This window comes from Miniopterus natalensis, chromosome 9 (assembly GCF_054644295.1).
Source record: "Miniopterus natalensis isolate mMinNat1 chromosome 9, mMinNat1.hap1, whole genome shotgun sequence".
Classification (NCBI taxonomy): domain Eukaryota; kingdom Metazoa; phylum Chordata; class Mammalia; order Chiroptera; family Miniopteridae; genus Miniopterus; species Miniopterus natalensis.
Genome location: NC_142089.1, coordinates 46,444,734 through 46,461,747, shown reverse-complemented (window position 1 = coordinate 46,461,747; position 17,014 = coordinate 46,444,734). Strand labels below are relative to the sequence as shown.

Below are 17,014 nucleotides of genomic sequence, written 5' to 3'. Positions count from 1 at the left end.
GATTACTTGCCATACACTGCAAATTCAAATGAGGGTGTTTCCTGCCATCATTCTGCTCAGTGTGAAGGTGGCTTTCTTAAGGGTGCGGTGGGTTTCAGTCTGAGGCATAGCCCACTGGAGTTTCAACTTTAAGGAGGGATGATTTCCTACTCACTCATCTTGAGCAGCCTCTGGGCTGTCTTCTGTCCCTCTTGCTCTTTGAATATGCTAAGCTGGTAAATTTGAGCCTGTAGTGACGCTAGTAGTATCCTTCTCTCTGGGTTCTTACTTTCTCTTAGATTTTGACCTGGCATTTCTTCACTGGTTTGTCAAATTTTCAGTGCTTTTAATAAGATATTCTTTAAGCTTTATATCAGAGTTTTTGTTTTTGGAGAGAGAGAGAGAGTTAGAGTTGAACTTCTCATACTTTTGGAATTGGAATTAACAGGGAGACTTTTATTTACAAGTTTATCTTCCCAGTTTTCTATTATTTCCATTATGGAAGATTATGAGGCAAAACCTTGTCTTGAGTGCTAGATTTCCCTTCCCTAGTCTTTCATTCACTCTCCTACATCTATACAGAATGTAAAAGAAGCCCAAAGTTGCCTTTTGACAGTGAGCTTACAGTGTGTCCAGTCTCTTTGTGAAAGATCCCATTTCGTGAGAAGAAAATTTTATGAGCAATTCTCCCTCACATATGCTGGCGCCATAGAACTTACAAGCTCTTTTGTCCTTGACTTGATCCAAGGAGACCGGGCTCCCTGAGGGACTGAGATAAGCCTCCAGGCATCCTTTCCAAGTGATTCCCTTGTTCTACAACAAAAGCCCACTCATTCCCCACCTCCCACCCCCAGCCCCAAGAAGGAAGAATCTCAGCCTCTCTCTTGTCTTCTCTCTCTCTGAACTGAGATCACAGGTGGAGCAGGTTGGGTGTATCCCTGCTGCGTGTTAATCCTGTTTCACATCCTGAATGCCTGGTCTGAACCATTGGTGAAAGGCCCTGCGTGTAGTACTGATTCTAACAGTGTACCCCACCTGTAGTTTATATGCATTGAAGCATCATGCTTTGATAGAAATGAGGCACTAAAATATGTCTTCTTTCCTACCCTTTAGGCCCAGGAGTAGGGATTTTCTTTTTTCTCCAGTGATTATTATCTTTCATCTTCTTGAGTTGTGGCAAAAGTCAGGATTGATAAGCAGTTTAATTTTGTTTTCATCAATAACCTGTGGGCAATGCTAGGAAGCAGAAGAGATGTTATCACTATCTGCTAACCTGCTTTATGCACGTGTGATAAACTGACACATTCTTGGATTTTTCTTTAGGAGTGTTTATTCTTAAGTTCAATGGAAAATCTTTTACTCGTCTGTAACTTTAAAGACAATTTGCTCCTTATTTGCAAAAGTTAATTTTTATATTTGTGTAAGGGTCACTTTCAAAGCTATCATCTTTCCCAGCCTTTGTTCATTTACTGTGCTATTGCTTGAAATCTGCAGATGGAAAAGCAAGGCGAAGTCACTTATTTTTAGATCCAGCGTGAGTGAAATGCTCTTTATTTCCTATCTCTGCTTGTGAAATTGTACTTTTGTTTTTTAGGAGGTGAGGGAAAGGAGACTGGCATATAATGAAATGCACAACCTATGAAATTGGAAGAAAATAAGGAGTCTCTTCATTGTAATTAGAGTATGTCACGGGTCTTTAGAAAGAAGCGTTAGAAAACCCATTCCAATAACCTTCAGACTCAATCCATGTTCTTGTTTGCTTCCAGACTCTCTTTTTAAATCAATATTGATTCAGAATTTTATTTATTCTGAGTAGATGTGTGATTATCTAATAATTCATGGCTGTTCTATAGCACAGATTCACTGCTTTTTCATAGTAGTCAAGAAAAATCATTTTTTTAGAGGTGCATTTCCAATGCTCCCTAAACGTGCATCTTTCAACAATGCCTATAAAATCAGTCTATTTAGAAGCACCCTGAGGGCTTTATGTATGTTTTCTTGTGCCTGCTCAGTGGAAGTGGAGGTTGCTTCTTTTAGGTTATTACTTCTAAGGTTAACATTCTAACTAAATGTTAATGATTTCTGTTCACATAGGATGAATTATTTCAAATAATGATGCAAACTATTTAGAAACCCAACCCTGTGATTAGAAAAATCATTCTTAAAGTGAGAGATTTGACATTCTTGATGTAAAACAGAGTGATTTATCATCTCATGCCTTTAGGAAGTTACTGACACTGGGAGAAAAACCATCATAAGGTCATGATACCACTGTATTGTTTGGTTTGAATCAGCGCTGAAGGAATCTCATTTGCATTTTCATTAATCTTGCCGTGTCTATCGTGGGGTCATGTTTCTGCTGAAGATGAGCTTCTGGAATACACATCATTTTCTGCATGAGGAATTGCTGTCATTAGGTGATGAAGCTTGGTACCATGCCCTTTCCTTCACCCCCACTGAATGTATTCCTCTGTAATGCTTCTGGAATTGCCTCATTCTCTCTACAGCCTCAGTCAGGCACCTACCATCAGTGTGTGAAATAAGACAACAATCTTCTTGTTGGTTCCTTGACTTTAACTCTTCTATTTCCTCTGCATCAAGCAGAAACATAGACTCGTGACAATTGTGGTCCTTCCTCACATTGAGACAGGCTAGTAAGCCAGGATAAGCAGAATAGAAAACTGAGACAAACAGTTAAGTTTACAGCCAACTAGTAAATTGCAAAATCCTATCTTCTGTAACCTGGGACACTTAAGAGTAAATAGTTTACACATCTCCCTAACCAGAGGGTAAAAAGCTTAAATCACCCCACTTGGAGATAGATAGCAGAAGTCCAGTTTGTGCCATTTGCCAACCACACCCAATGACAGATGACATTAAGGGAGTAAATCTTATTTTGGCACATCAGCATAAAGCTGATGAATATTCTATTGAGATACTCTCCTAAACTCCCAGTCTTTAAAAACCCTTAAAAAGAAGGTCTCAAGGCCAGCACTCCCTTACCTTTCCCTTCCTCTTTTTCTTCCCCTATAGGCATTCATTTTTTAGACTTGCAACTAAGGAGCAATGGGCAGTGACAGTTTGTCCTGGGCTAACCCCCGAACCTGTAAAGGCCCCCTTTTTCTCTGACTTCTTAGTTAGCCAAAGCAGCCCAGCCTGGGCTCATTTCCCCACCTAGTCCCTCTCCTGTTTCTTCTTCTATCCTAGGCCCTTCCTTGTTGCATATCCGCAGCTTTAATAAACATCCCCTACAAATCACCTAGACTTATGTTGTGACATCTTCCCTTCATGAAATCAAGAACCCACACACCAGCTGGCCCTAGGCAGACCCACTCAGGGCCAGGGTCCCCTTTCTGGTAACAAGAAGACTTGAGGGGCTTTGTAAGTCCTATCCTACCTCTCAATGATGTGCTTCATTTCCCTAACTGCTCTCATGTCTCCTCTCCCAGGTGTAGTCTTTGTTGTGGCTGAGGTGGCTGAGCATGTGCTTTTGTCCAGCTTTCCCATGTGACACATTTCTTTCTTTAAGCATCTTCAGAATTCCTATCCTTCAAAATGTCATTCCATAAATATCACACCCAGCTTAGTCATTGAAACCTTTCTAGAATTATTGGTGTCACTTATAACCTATGGGGTAATTCAACTAAAGTTGGGTTGCATGCATTCTACACTGACCTACTTTAGTTATGAGGATAATTTACATATACTTTGTTATTTCCCATGGTCACTCCAAAGGCAGAAATTGGTTCTTCCTTTTTTCATTTTTATTTTTTGCTACTGTGGGGAAGGAAGAAATTTTCCTTTACCCTTCAAGTTCTTTTGACTGGTCCAATAATTAAATCTACATGAGACAGATTAACAAGAAAAAAAAATAACCAAATTCAATTACATATGTACATATGGGAACCCCACATATAGGAGAGAGCCAGAGACTTCACATACATGAGAAGTTTAGGGGCAGAAAGTTAAAGTGAGGTATGTGTGGAATTTTGAGGTAAGGTGCCTTAGGGCTTCAGAGGGGAAGAAAGTCATTGGGGAACAATAAGAAGAGAAGATTTTCAGTAACTACTAGTTTGCCCTGCCAGATGATAACTGAAAAATGTTATCTCTGATAATCTCTTATTATGGGCAAAGCCTCTGATTTAAATTCTTCTAGGTATTTGGGGAGGGCAAGGCAGAAGTTTCTCTTGAGCCCAAAGGGTCTCCATGGCCTTGAGCTCAAAATAATCCACATACACAGAAACACATTTTGGGGTGACTCATTCTGCATCCCTACACTAGTATCTACCATTTTGTAGATGATAAAATGGAATTTCGGAGAGATAAACAGTAATTTTCCCTAGATCATAAGATTTGTGGGTGGCAGAGATGACATCACAGTACAGAACTGTTAGAAGATCAAGTCTGAAGTGAGGGATGGTAGGAGATGAGGCTGGTGAGACAGCATGAAAGGCCATGGGTGCTGGGCTGAGACGTAGGGACATTAACCTGTAAGAAATGGCAAAGAACATGGCTTTTTATCCTTTGTTGAGACTTGGAGGAAAAGAAACCCTTTCCTTAGATGAAGTGGCAGGCCCTCATTTATAGACACAAAGTCATAAACACATTTAAAAAATAAAGTAAAACAAGCATTTAATTATTTACAATTCTCCACTGGCCGTTGTAGAATATTCAAGCAAGACTTAATTTTATACGACACCATTTTTCCATGCTTATTGGAAAATTATCTGACTTGCTTGCTTATAATTGTACTAAGCCCTAAAATACTTGTTTGCCTGACCTTAATTCTCCTTTTGCTCTCCATATCACGTTAGATGTTCTGAAGGAGAATATATTAAAAGAATAAAATGAAAAGTTTCAGATTTCTGCTTTTTATTTTAAAAAAATCAATGGTAGCTATAGTGTCATTTTCTTTGAGAAACAGATTGCTTTCAAAGAAAGAAGTCTTTCAAGCATGACTGGCCGCTTTATCTTGCCATTTGCATTCAACAGTCATGTGAAATCTGCACCCATGAATTGAATTAATTACCTGGACTATTTTCCTTAGCCTTCATAAATTATTTCTAGTAAGAATAATTACATTGCATGAGTACAATACAAACTGTTAACTACCATAACAAATGTGCGACTGTCTATCATGAATAATTTTAGTGATTATATTGTCATAATTTTGATGATCAAAGAGTCATGTGAACTTAAGAAGCTTTTACTATGATTACCCAATTTTAATTTTTTCTTTTCCTTTAAATGAGAAATGTGAATTATATTCAGCTAGCTAAGCTATATGACAGTGAAGCTTTGTAGCTTTTCTCATTTAGCTGGCCCGTCAGTCTATTTATTCCAGAAAAGCAATTAGAGCATATGAAGGCCTCTGAAAAAGCAATGCCCTGTATTGATTTCAGGAAATAAAAATTTGCATAACAATACAAATTCTGCTAGCACGTGGGGCAGGCTGAAGTCATCGCTTTCCAGCTGTCATTACTCTATGGAATCAGATAAATCTTACCATTGGACTGTGGTTTGGGTGTATTTTCAACTGAACTTTAAGGCAGCCAGGATTTACAGTCAGAATGTGTCAGCTTTCAGACAGATTTGACAATAGCATTTTCACTTACCCTGCAGTCTCCTTTTTCACTTGCTGAAGTACAAATCACACCAAAATTGAAAGCCAGCCTAGATACTTTTAAACCAGTTCAGCTTATCTTTAATGTAAAAAGAGAATAATTACAGGAGCAGTAAAAGTTCCTAACCCTTTTCATCCCACCTTCTCTCCCCAGTCATCTGTGGAATCTCTCTAAGATCACTAATGAGGAATTTACTGCCCAGGAGCTCAATACAGGCTTTGGGGTCAGATCGCCTTCCAGTTCCCTGTCTACCTCTTGTTAACTGAGTAGGCTAGAGCACATCTGCTTGCCCTTCTGTGCCTCAACTTTCTCATCTTAAAATGGAATGATAACAATGATTTAAATCACAGAATTACTGGGATCATTACATGACATCATAAATATACCACTGATATTGTATTGCACAATTCAAGGGGGGACAATTCACCTTATTCTATGTGGAATTATGCAAACGAAGCATATGTGTGTATAAAGTACTTATAGCAGTCCTTGGTACAAGTAAGTATTCACTTAAAAATCATTTTTCTGGGACATTTATAATCTTCCTTCTTTCTTGAAATTCTTTGGCTTTCTTAAATGTCACTTTTTTGTTTCTCTTTCTATAACTGTCCGTTTTTCTCTTACCCTTAATTGTGGTGTTCCCCAAAGCTCACACACATCACGATGAGCTGCTTTTCTCCCATCCCATCAGGTTTGTTCTGTTACATACAGCTAGAATTAATGACTACGTATGAACTAAGATAGAGGTTAAGAATGAAATTCAGAATAAATTAAGTGGCCTAGTGCTCCCTAAGTCTGATTGTGCATCAGAATTTTCTGGTGGGACTTTTAAAAACTGCACATTTCCAGATGCATCCCAGACCTACAGAAATAGAGTATTTGGTGGAAGGGCTGGAAATTTGTACCTCCCAACCACCCCCAAAAGAGTTCTGAGATATTTTAGCTGTTCAGCCACTTTAGGGGACTAAAACCTGGACCAGCAAGAATACCAGCACCAGTTATCCACAGAGTGGAAGAGCCAAGTCAAAGGGCACTGGGGCCAGAGGGTTGGTAGAAGGTGAAGCCCAAGTTCAGAATCAGTCAGGAGCTGGAGACAGGACACCTACCCATTGATGAGTCCCTCTGTGCCCCATGGCACCCTCTGCATGTCTCTATCATGGCAATCACATAGTGTTGCAACTATTGTCTTGATTTTATATTTCTTATTCAACTGTGAGATTCGTGAAAGCAGACTTAGTCTCAAGAATTCATCCTTGGATCCCCACCACCTGTCTATTGTGAGAACATAATAAATGTTGTTAAAATGAATTGTTGAAACCTAAGTTGAGCTAAGAGAGTGAATGTACTAGTAGGACTCTTTGGATGCCCATAACCGAACTAGCAAAAAAAAAAAATCAAGGAAGGAGACTTTAGTAAAAGGATACAGGTGTCTCATGAAGCTGAACTCTGGGCCTCAGGTAGGGACTGAAACAGGAGCCTAAAGTCCAGCAGAACTCCCATCCCTGCTTCTCTTTCTACATTTGCTTCAGTAATTTCTTTCTGAAAGCCAGCTTTCTCTGCTTCTCTGATCTTCAAGCTTTATATTTTGCAGTTTCAGTCTCCCACTGACTAACTACTGTCCATTCTAATTCTACGGTCCTGGGATAGAGTGGCCAGCAATGAGCAGCCCAGCTTGGGTCTCGTGTCCAAACTAGACCCAGTCACTGATTGCCAGGAAACAGGCACACGGGAGAAACTTGGCTACTGGAGGAGGTCAGCTCCCAGAGAAAGGGGATTAGACACCCTGAAACATATTTCTTACTGGGAGGCAGAGTCCTTCAAGCAGTCAGAAAAAGAGAAGCTGACAGTGTGTCAGAACACTTGACACTGAAGTATATATGGACTGTCTCAAACAGGAAACATTTTACACACTTCCTCCTGGAGTAGGAACCAATGTTGGCTTTACAGGGTGCGACTAATAGGATCTGTTGTGCTACAGTGAGACTGGGTGGTGTGGATTCCAGGTGGACCATTTTTCATCTATGTGACTGTGGGCATGTTCCTTAGCCTCTCTATGCCTTGTTTTTACATATGTAGCATGAGGCTAATAATAGTTTCCAGTCCTCCTACCTAATAAGATTATTGTGTCAAGAAAACAAAGTAGTACAAAAAAACACTTAGTACAGTGCTTAGCATTTAATGCCAAAATCACGTTAGGCTGGCCAGTGTGGCTGAGTTGGTCGAATGTCGTCCCGTGCACCAGGAGGTCACTTGTTCAATTCCCAGTCAGAGCACATGCCCGGTTTTCAGGCTCGATCCCCAGTAGGGGGCATGCAGGACGTAGCCAATTGATGTTTCTCTCTCTCTCCCCTCTCCCGTCTTCTCTCTGAAATCAATAAAAAGATATTTTTAAAAAATCTTAAACTTCTTAAAAATAAATTAAATAAATAAATAAAAGCATGTTAAACATTATTGTTATTGTCATTATAACATTACTCTGCATACCTGACAGATCCAATGTTCTTAATGGAGCTCATCACTTTTCATGATATAAACTTGATTTCCAAATATGTATCTCAAGACTTGACCCAAGGCTTCAGTTTCTTAACTGCGGTTGAATGCCGGATTTTTCAATTAGTTGTCACTTCAAACTTAAAAAGAGCAAAAATCAATCTCATGCTCTTTTTCTTATAACAACTTCATAATTTCTTCCACCCACTAACATTCCCAACTGTTTTAATAGCATCAACCTTTCTTTAAACCGAGGTAAAAGACCAGAAGTAACTGTGAATCACAATGTCTAGATCTGTATGCTCTTGATTTGGAGCCATCTTTGACTTCTGTTTTTTAAACCCCACATCCAAAATACATAAGGAACTCACACAACTTAACAAAAGGAAGACAAACAATCCAATTAAAAAATGGGCAAAGGACCTAAATAAACACTTCTCCAAAGAGGACATACAGATGGCTAAGAGACATAGGAAAAATTGCTCACAACAACCCCACGTCTTAACATGCATCAACTTCTACTTATCTTTTCATGCAATTATGTGGCTAATAATGAACATTGGGGGCTTACTAAGCACCAGCCACTGTGTTTAGCACCTTTAAAGGTATTAATTCATTCAATCTTCATAACAACTTTATGACATAGGTACTGCTACAATCCCCATGTACAAATATGAAAACTGAGACTCAGAGAAGTGAAATGACCTGTCCAGGGTCACTGAAAGTAAGTGATAAAGAACAGCAGCCTGACTCTCGCGCCATTACTCCTGATCCCTAAGCCACCTGACCACTCTGATGAGTCTTGAATCTTTCTCTTCGGTGGAAGTAGCTCACGTTACTTCCCCTCTGTTATTGCAATAGACTGCTGGTTGGTCTCCTTGACTTTGCACATTGTAATACAACTTGCACACTGCTGCTCGATTGCTCTTCCTTAAGCCCTGCTTCTACCATGCCCCCCTTGTTCAACTCCTATGGCTCCCTGTGGCCTAAGATGAAAAATAATTTCCATCCCTGGTTTTAGGCTTTCTGTAGTCTGATCCCATACTCTATTCCGCTTTATTTTTCCTCCCTCCTAGCCCATTATCCAGTACTCCATTCAAGCTGATCTTTTTCCCATCCCCACAAACAGGACATGCATTCCCAGCTCTATGACTTAAGTCATCTCTACAGGTCTAAACTTTACCTGTCCCAAAATATTGTGGCTCTAGGAACCCTTCCTGACTAATCTCAACTGAATGTGACCTTTCCATCCTTAGAACTCTCCTAATACTTTTTATGTACCCCTCTTGTCATACCTTCCTTGTATTATAGTGATTTGTATACTTTTCTTATTTCTCTCCCTGCTCACTAGTTTGTTAGCTTGTTGAAGACAGAAACTGTGCTTCACTAAATCTTGTATCTCCTGTAGTGCCTCATTTAATGCAGAGCACATAACAAGAGATCAATAAACAGTTACAGAATTTAACAGAATTCTAGTTTTAACCACCCAGCATATTTCTCCTTTCCTTTTTGTTAAAAAAAAAAATCTCATTTCTGGAATGAAACCCTCTCGACTCCTCTAGTCCTTGATGAAACCTACTTTCTCAGAGCTCTTGTAACACTTAAAGCTAATACCACACAATTTAGTCCTTTATTAATTGTTTTATATGGTATATTCATTGTTCATGTATTATAGCACAGGACCTGGTATATAAAGATTCTCAAAAAACATCTGTTGACTGAATCGATATGTGGACCTTGCCCCACCAGTTGTAAGGTCTCCAAAATAGGGACCACACCTTATCTATCTTCCGTATCCCCTCAGAGCTCTCGGAGTACAATAGGTGCTTTATGATGAGGGTAATATATTACAATCATGATGCAACAATGAATGACTAGGGCATATCCCCAAATGGTGTGAAGTCTGGTAGTGGGTCTAAAAAAAATTAAAAAAAAAGTCAATACAAATGACATTTATATATTATAATAATGATTTATATATGTCATACAGCAAACATGGCAGAGAACAGCGGTGACTAATATTCCAGCTTCTTGAAGCAAAGCCTAATCCCCCAAGAGGACAGGGAGAACTGGGATAAGCAGGCATCTCTGTTATACTGTGCTCTTCACAAGTACTCAGCAATACTTGGCCATGGCAGATGGCAAAACGTCTTTGTAGGTTGGAAGGGCTTCAGATTTCCTGTTTGGTATACACTCTATATCGTTGCTGCTCAGAACAGTGAGAGGCTATGTGTGCAAGGTGCGTAGATTATGGTCCTTAATGACTCTTTTTAGTCTTGCTTCTAGCTGGAAAGAGGGAGAAAGTTTGACAGCTGTAGGCAAGGTATAACTGGAGTCTCACTGGACAGAAGGATGAATTCAACACTGCACTGAGCAGTTGACTAGCCAAGATGTAGATTTTTTATTCATATTTTATATGTATTTATTTTCCATTTCATTGGCTTATGTGCTTAAAAAGCTATTTGTTTTAAATGCAGGTGATTCAAGAGAATTTGATCCAGATTTCAAGGGACCTGTTGCCAAGAGGTAAGCAATTCTTTTCCTAGAAGTACATAATTTTTTAAACAAACACAGAAAAACTTGTTTTTTAGTACTGTTTTCTAGTCAATGGAGAATTATGTCTACTGTGAGGGGGAAATTTTAGGCTAAAGGTCATCTTATTTATCCAGGGAAAATACAGAGAATAAATCTTTCCATGAGTCACGAATACCTCTCTTGTTCAGCAAATGAGCTGCTTTAAGTTGTTAGAGTGAAGAGTTTGTATTTCTCAAAAAGAGAAGCTCCAAAAAAATGCTTACAAGATTTAACCACTTTGTGGAGAAGCACATTCAAGTAGTTGTTTTATGCACCTGTTTACTCTGTGATTCACAACTGCAGTGCAGAGTTGCTATGCCAACTTCTTGCACACCAGGTATTTGTGCGACTCAGCTACACAAAGCAGGGAGCTTTCTTAGAGACCACCATTCACCAGTGCATCATGCACGCTTTGGGATACCTTAAAATCCTCTAGGGAAATATGTACTTGTCTCAACTGGCGATTCTCCCCCAATGCATGGCATTTAAAAATTATCTAATAACTCATAGACCTCTTTTATTTTTATCTTTCATCCCCTATTCCCAGGCTTCTTGCTAATCATAAAGGGGCTTTGGAGGGCAGAATAGCTAAAAATGAAGAGAAAATTATGCTGTTGGTAGCTGGTTCGTGCTTGGATTTGACATTGATTTCTGGCAGTTGTATGTCATAATAAACTGTGATGTGGAATAATGATTAGCATGCTTATTTGCACTTGCCAACCATCAGCATGTACATTAGCATTTACTGTGATGTCCCTGTACTATCCTAGCTTTAAACAAATGTTTATTCAGTGTATTGTAATTCTGTAAAAACCCAGCTCATTTGTTTTGTGTTACTCATTTAAAGGTGTTCCTATGCCTTCTTCAGAATAAGTGTGAGATCTCCCTCATTGTCTCTGTGGTAACACCATCACTATATTCGGTTGTCTAGGGTACCAATAGCCTCATTCAATATGGAAGTTAATTTCACTGTATTTGCACTCACTTTACAATAACTCATTTGTGATCATTGAATCTAGCTTATTGGTCTCAAGGGAACTTCAGATGTAATCCAGATACTTCAACAGTAATAATGACACCAATATTATTAACAGGAAGGAAAGAAAGAAGAGAACATGAGCTGCCACATTTGGACAGACGAAGCGCAGATGACAGGTGTCTTTTCTAGCCATAAAGAAGGAAGCAGAGCTAGGCCTGGCTGGCTTCATGTGTGGGCAAGGAAGTGAGAGCTCTCTGTCTTCAGTAATTTAAAATTTAATGATGGAACCAAGTAGTCTAGGTAAAGTCCAAACAACTGTGATAATCACTGTGAGGAAAGCAATTTATTTTTACTGAGGGCCTTTTATGATGCTAGGCACCAGAAAGGCCTTCAGAGGCGAAATGGTCAGTGTGTGACCATATGTCCCCCACTCTTTAATCCAAGAACAGGGGAAAGTACTGTAAAACCACAGGAGCTTCACTGCAGGAAGTCACAGTAACTTTTCAGTCTGCAGGGCTCTATAATGCCCTTCCTGGGAAAATAATTTGGAGTGTTTAAGGGGCAAGTGAGAAACTCCAGATTCTTCATATTACCTCCAGCAGCAAGGCCAGCTTTAATAACACCTTTTGCTTTCATAATATCACTAAGAGAGCCAACGTCTTATCAGGTATTCAGGCAGACCCTTACTCCACTCCCTGCTTGCATGTTCTATACACCTCTCTCAGTTCACAAGGACATGGATTTGTGCGTAGTGATCACCCAACTGCAGTTGTTTCCAAAAAAGGTGAAGGAATGATGGTAATGCCCCAGGAGAGATGAACTCAATTTCTCATTTCTTTTCATATACTAAAATTTGGGAATATGGAAGCTATTGCCACATAATGTTGACCAAAGAAAGTGATTTTGCTAGTTTAAGGTGTTTTCCCAGCCCCCTTTGGAAAAGTAGTTAGGCAGAGCCCATGCTTTGTCTATGCTCAACAGACTTTTCAAAAAGGTTGTTTGATGTTGGATTGAGGTAGTGAGGTGTGTGATTGTTTAAGGGAGTATTCAGCACTGTTCTTGGCAGTACATTAGAGGGCGAAATGAATGCACATAGAAAACTAAGAAATACATCTCTTTTATAAGATGCTACATGAGAAATTCCCATTGTTACTTGAAACTCAGAAAAGTTTTCGTTTAATGGAGAATTAGTATACTTTCCTCCATCAGATAAGGAGAACTGTGTAATATACTATATTTTTCCTTTTATATTGACTTGTAGAAAGCCCATGGATAAATTTAATTTCAGTGCCAGCAACTGCATTAGCCTTTGAGTCAAGAATTTCTTTTCAGGACTTTGAATTTCTATTTTAATAACTCTATTGCATCCACGTGTCTTAAGTCATTTCATTTAAGATCCTTCCTGGAAAGAGGCAGCATATAGGTAGACAGGTAAATAGAAATGAAAGCCTTGCATGTTCCATAATTGCCTTTTTTTCCTTTCCTTATACACAAAACAGACTCATATGACTCAGACTAAACAAATTGGTAAGTTTCACAATGCTGAAAATAACTGTTATTACAGAAGGTGGAAAATCTGTCTAAAATGTAGTAAGATGCATTTATTTTTACCTGGAGCTTTGGGAGGGGGGAGGTGGTAAGTTCCCCCTCCCCCCTTCAAGCCATGAAGAGGTTCAAGGAAAGAGTGAAGAGACATTTACTAGGGATGTTGTAGAAGGGATGCATTCATATGGAGGAGTTGGACTAAATGACCTCTGAGGCCTCTTCAGTTTGGAAATTCTATCACTCAGTGATTCAACATTTTTTAAATTCTCACCTGAGGATATGTTTATTGATTTATTTTATTTTTATTTTTTTTGAGAGAGAAAGAGAGAGAGAGAAACATCGATTGATTGCCTACAGCTTGCTCCCCAACTGGGGATCAAACCCACAACCTAGGTATGTGCCCTGATCAGGAATCGAACCCACAACCCTTTGATGCACAGGACAATGCTCCAACTAACTGAGCCACCCAGCCAGGGCTCTGTGATTCAGGCTTTAATCCCAAAGCACAGAAGAAAGAGTTCAGCTTCTGACCTGGGATACACACATGAAGCACTATGCCAATGCTCACCACATGCTCTTGTGAATTCTAAGTGTCATTATCAACTAGACATCTCAAATTATTGTGATAACACAATGCTGTTTTCTCAGTTTATGCAGTTTTTGTATTTGTTTCTTGTTGAAATAATTGGTATGCTTCTTGTCACCATAGAGGAGACTTAAATATCTAAGAGGTGGCTTATTATCATGGAAAAATATGAGGAAAATATATATTATAGAAAAAAGTGTACAAAGTTCAAGAAAAAATGTAGATTCTATGTTGTAAAAATGTCTGAGAGAGGCTACAAACCATTTTGACTTGTAAAGTAGTTTGACATAAAAAGCCTATATTCATAGCCCGTCCTTTGAAAACTTGTAAGTAGTCTCAAAATATGGAGGGAAGTGAAGGAAAATAAAGATAAATAATTGCCTGAATGGCTAATTCTTTGCAATGCAAATGTGAATTGAAGAGGTGCTCTAAACCTGGCATTTATTCACCTAATTCTGAATGGAACAAATGGCCCAGTGCAGTAAATTATTTAGCAGTGTGACTCCTTTTCACAGGAAGGTGTAGAAAAACACACATCTTGAAAATTTGTAGCCTGCCCCTATATTCTTCAATATGCGAGCTTGCTTTTTTTTCTGGTTTTGCACTTTAAAAAGTCATCACCTCTATATTGTTTGTCATAATGATGAAAATAATGATACAAAGTTTAAAAATAACATTTTGAACTTTAAACACCTTTAAATCAAAGGATTTAAAGAAAATATTCATTAACTGTGTGCTTCTCGTGTGGCAGGCACTGTGCTAGGTGCTAGGAATGCAAAGATGAACTAAGCAATGTTCCTGCCCAATGGAACTTGCAGTCTAATAGGAAAGGCACATAATAAAGGGATTCATGTGGTAAGTGCAAAAATAAAGTTCTGGATGGAGGCTTGGGAACAAAGGAGAGTGTTTTCTAGCATTGCTAGGAGTAGGGAAAGGGGAATATGGAAAAACTTCAGAGCAGAGGTGACCCTGGAGCTGGTTTTCAAAGACATTCCAAGAAAAGTCAGCAGCATGCATAAGTGTGCAGAGGCCTGAGAACAATCACCCTGGAAGTGGTTAGGTGTAAGCAGAACACCCAGTGTGTGCATGCATGAGTGGTAGGGGGCCTGAGGATCAGTCTGCAGTGGGCAGAAATGATGCTGGAGAGGTAAGAACAAGCAAAATCACCAAGGGCTTCTGCATCATGTTGAGGTGTTTGGTGTTTTATTCTATAGACTCTGAAGAGACATTGCAGGATTTCAAGTAAAAAATTGACAGAATCAATTTTAGATATTTTTGTTTAGCAAGCACCTAGGGAACACTACTCTGTAAAAGGTCTTATGGCCAGAACCAGGGACACATACCTCCTAGACCTGATCCCAAGCTTAAAAATTTGCTTTTGTTTTGATGTGTATGCTTGTGTTGGAGCAGAAGAGGAGGGTAGTGTTGCAGTGAAACCAAAGACCGCAATGTAGTGAGTTAAACACTATGTAGGGATGCAGGTTGCAATGGGAACCCTAGGAAGGTTGTAAATTATGTGGCAAGGGGATGGTCCTGCTTGCCTGATATGATAATGCTGGAAAGGCCCTGAAGGACCTGTAAGAGCTTTGCTTATATAGGAAAGAGCAAAGAGTAACCCAGAGAGAACGGGCTGTGTGAAGGAAGAGACTCTGCTTCACTCGTGTAGAGCAGTGCAAGTTCTTACAGAAGGAGGGAGAATAAGGTTGGGAGAGAAAATTACTTAGGTAGCAACAATCCAGCTAATGAGGAGCATTGTGTGCTAAGGTAAGGAGTTTGGACTTTATTCTGAAAAACATGGAATGAATGCTTTTTGGTGAGCCTCTTTTTTGCTTTCAATTGGGGGAGTTGCATAGTTATACAGGGGCACCTCGGTTTTCGAATGTCTCCGCTGACGAGCATTTCGGGTTCGAGCGCTGTAGACCCAGAAGTAGATGCTTCGGGTTTCGAACCTGCCTCGGAAGGGGCACAGGCCCTGCGGCTTCGTCTAAGGGCGAAGGCCTGAGGCCCAGCTGTGGGCTGCTGACCCCTCGGGTTTGCAATATTTCAGACCTCAGCCGGCCTCCGGGACGGGTCACACTCGGAACCCGAGGCACTGCTGTACTTGCTTCAGTTGTCTCTATCTCTCCCTTTCTTCTCAGCTTCTCTCCAGCAGAGACTTATTCCCACCACTTTCCTCACACAGACATTGAGGTCACCAATGCCTTTCATCTTGCCAGGCACAGTGGGTGACATTTTTTGTTTTAATCTGGCAGCAGCAACTGACAAAGGTGCCCACTGTCCTTGTTGAGACGCCTTTTTCTCTCGGCTGCCTGGCGTCAGTCACCTGCAGCTCCTCGGCCTCGCTAGCCTCTCTGTCAGTGTCCTTTCGGGCTCCTCAGCCTCTGCTTGACCTCCAGTCCTGGAGCGCCGCAGGGCTTGGTCCTTGGCTTTCCGCTCTTCTCTTGCCTCCTTTTAGTCTCGGTCAGTGACTTTTAATATTATCTGTATGTCAATGCCTCCCAAGCCTACCTCGCTATCAAAGACCTTTCCACTCACCTCCGTATTTCTGTATTCAACTGCCTACTTGATGTCTCCATTTGAGTTCATAATACTTACTCAAACAATTTGGCCAGATAGAACTTTTGATTTCTACTCCCACCCCAAAGCTCTAAAACTTCCCCATAGTCTTTTCCATCACAGAAAATGAAACCAGTATCCGCTCGAATTTATTCAGGTTACAGATCCTTATTTTCTGCTTTTTTTCTCATCTCCTGCTACTTGGAAAAAAAGCAGGGCACCATGCAGGAAACTATTTCAGTAATCCAGCTGAGAAATGATTAAACCCTGGGCTAAGACAGTGGCCCTGGGAGAGAAGAAATCGAAGAGGTAGTAAGAAGACAGAAATTTGCAAGGCTTTAGGACTGATTGTATGCTGGGAGTAGAAGAAAGAATCTAGTTAATTGTGTATAATAATTACATGGGTTATGGTTACTCTTGCCAAGGTAAGGAACACATGAGGAGGAGCAGGAATGATTACGAAGGGCAGAGAAAAACCATGAATTTAGATTTTGAAATCCTGAGTTTGGGATGCCTATGGCATACCCAAGTAGGAATATTTAGTAGAAAGCCAGAAATATACTTCTGAAGCTCTTTAAAATATTAATATATTTCTTTTAACTAAAAAAGTATCCAAGTAAGGGGAATATTTGAAAGAATTTAATTTTAAATTGTGTAAGTTTTCTCTTCGGAAAAATACTC

At 39.8% G+C, this 17,014-nt stretch overlaps 1 protein-coding gene across 1 annotated transcript in view; it reads left to right on the top strand.

Moving 5' to 3' along the window:
* SLC44A5 (solute carrier family 44 member 5) overlaps positions 1-17,014 on the top strand; it is a 254,553-nt gene that overhangs the window by 136,281 nt on the left and 101,258 nt on the right. Inside the window, exon 2 of the mRNA XM_087820525.1 lies at positions 10,571-10,619. Within this exon, the coding sequence (XP_087676651.1) occupies positions 10,571-10,619 (49 nt within the window). The remainder of the gene's footprint in view (positions 1-10,570; positions 10,620-17,014) is intronic.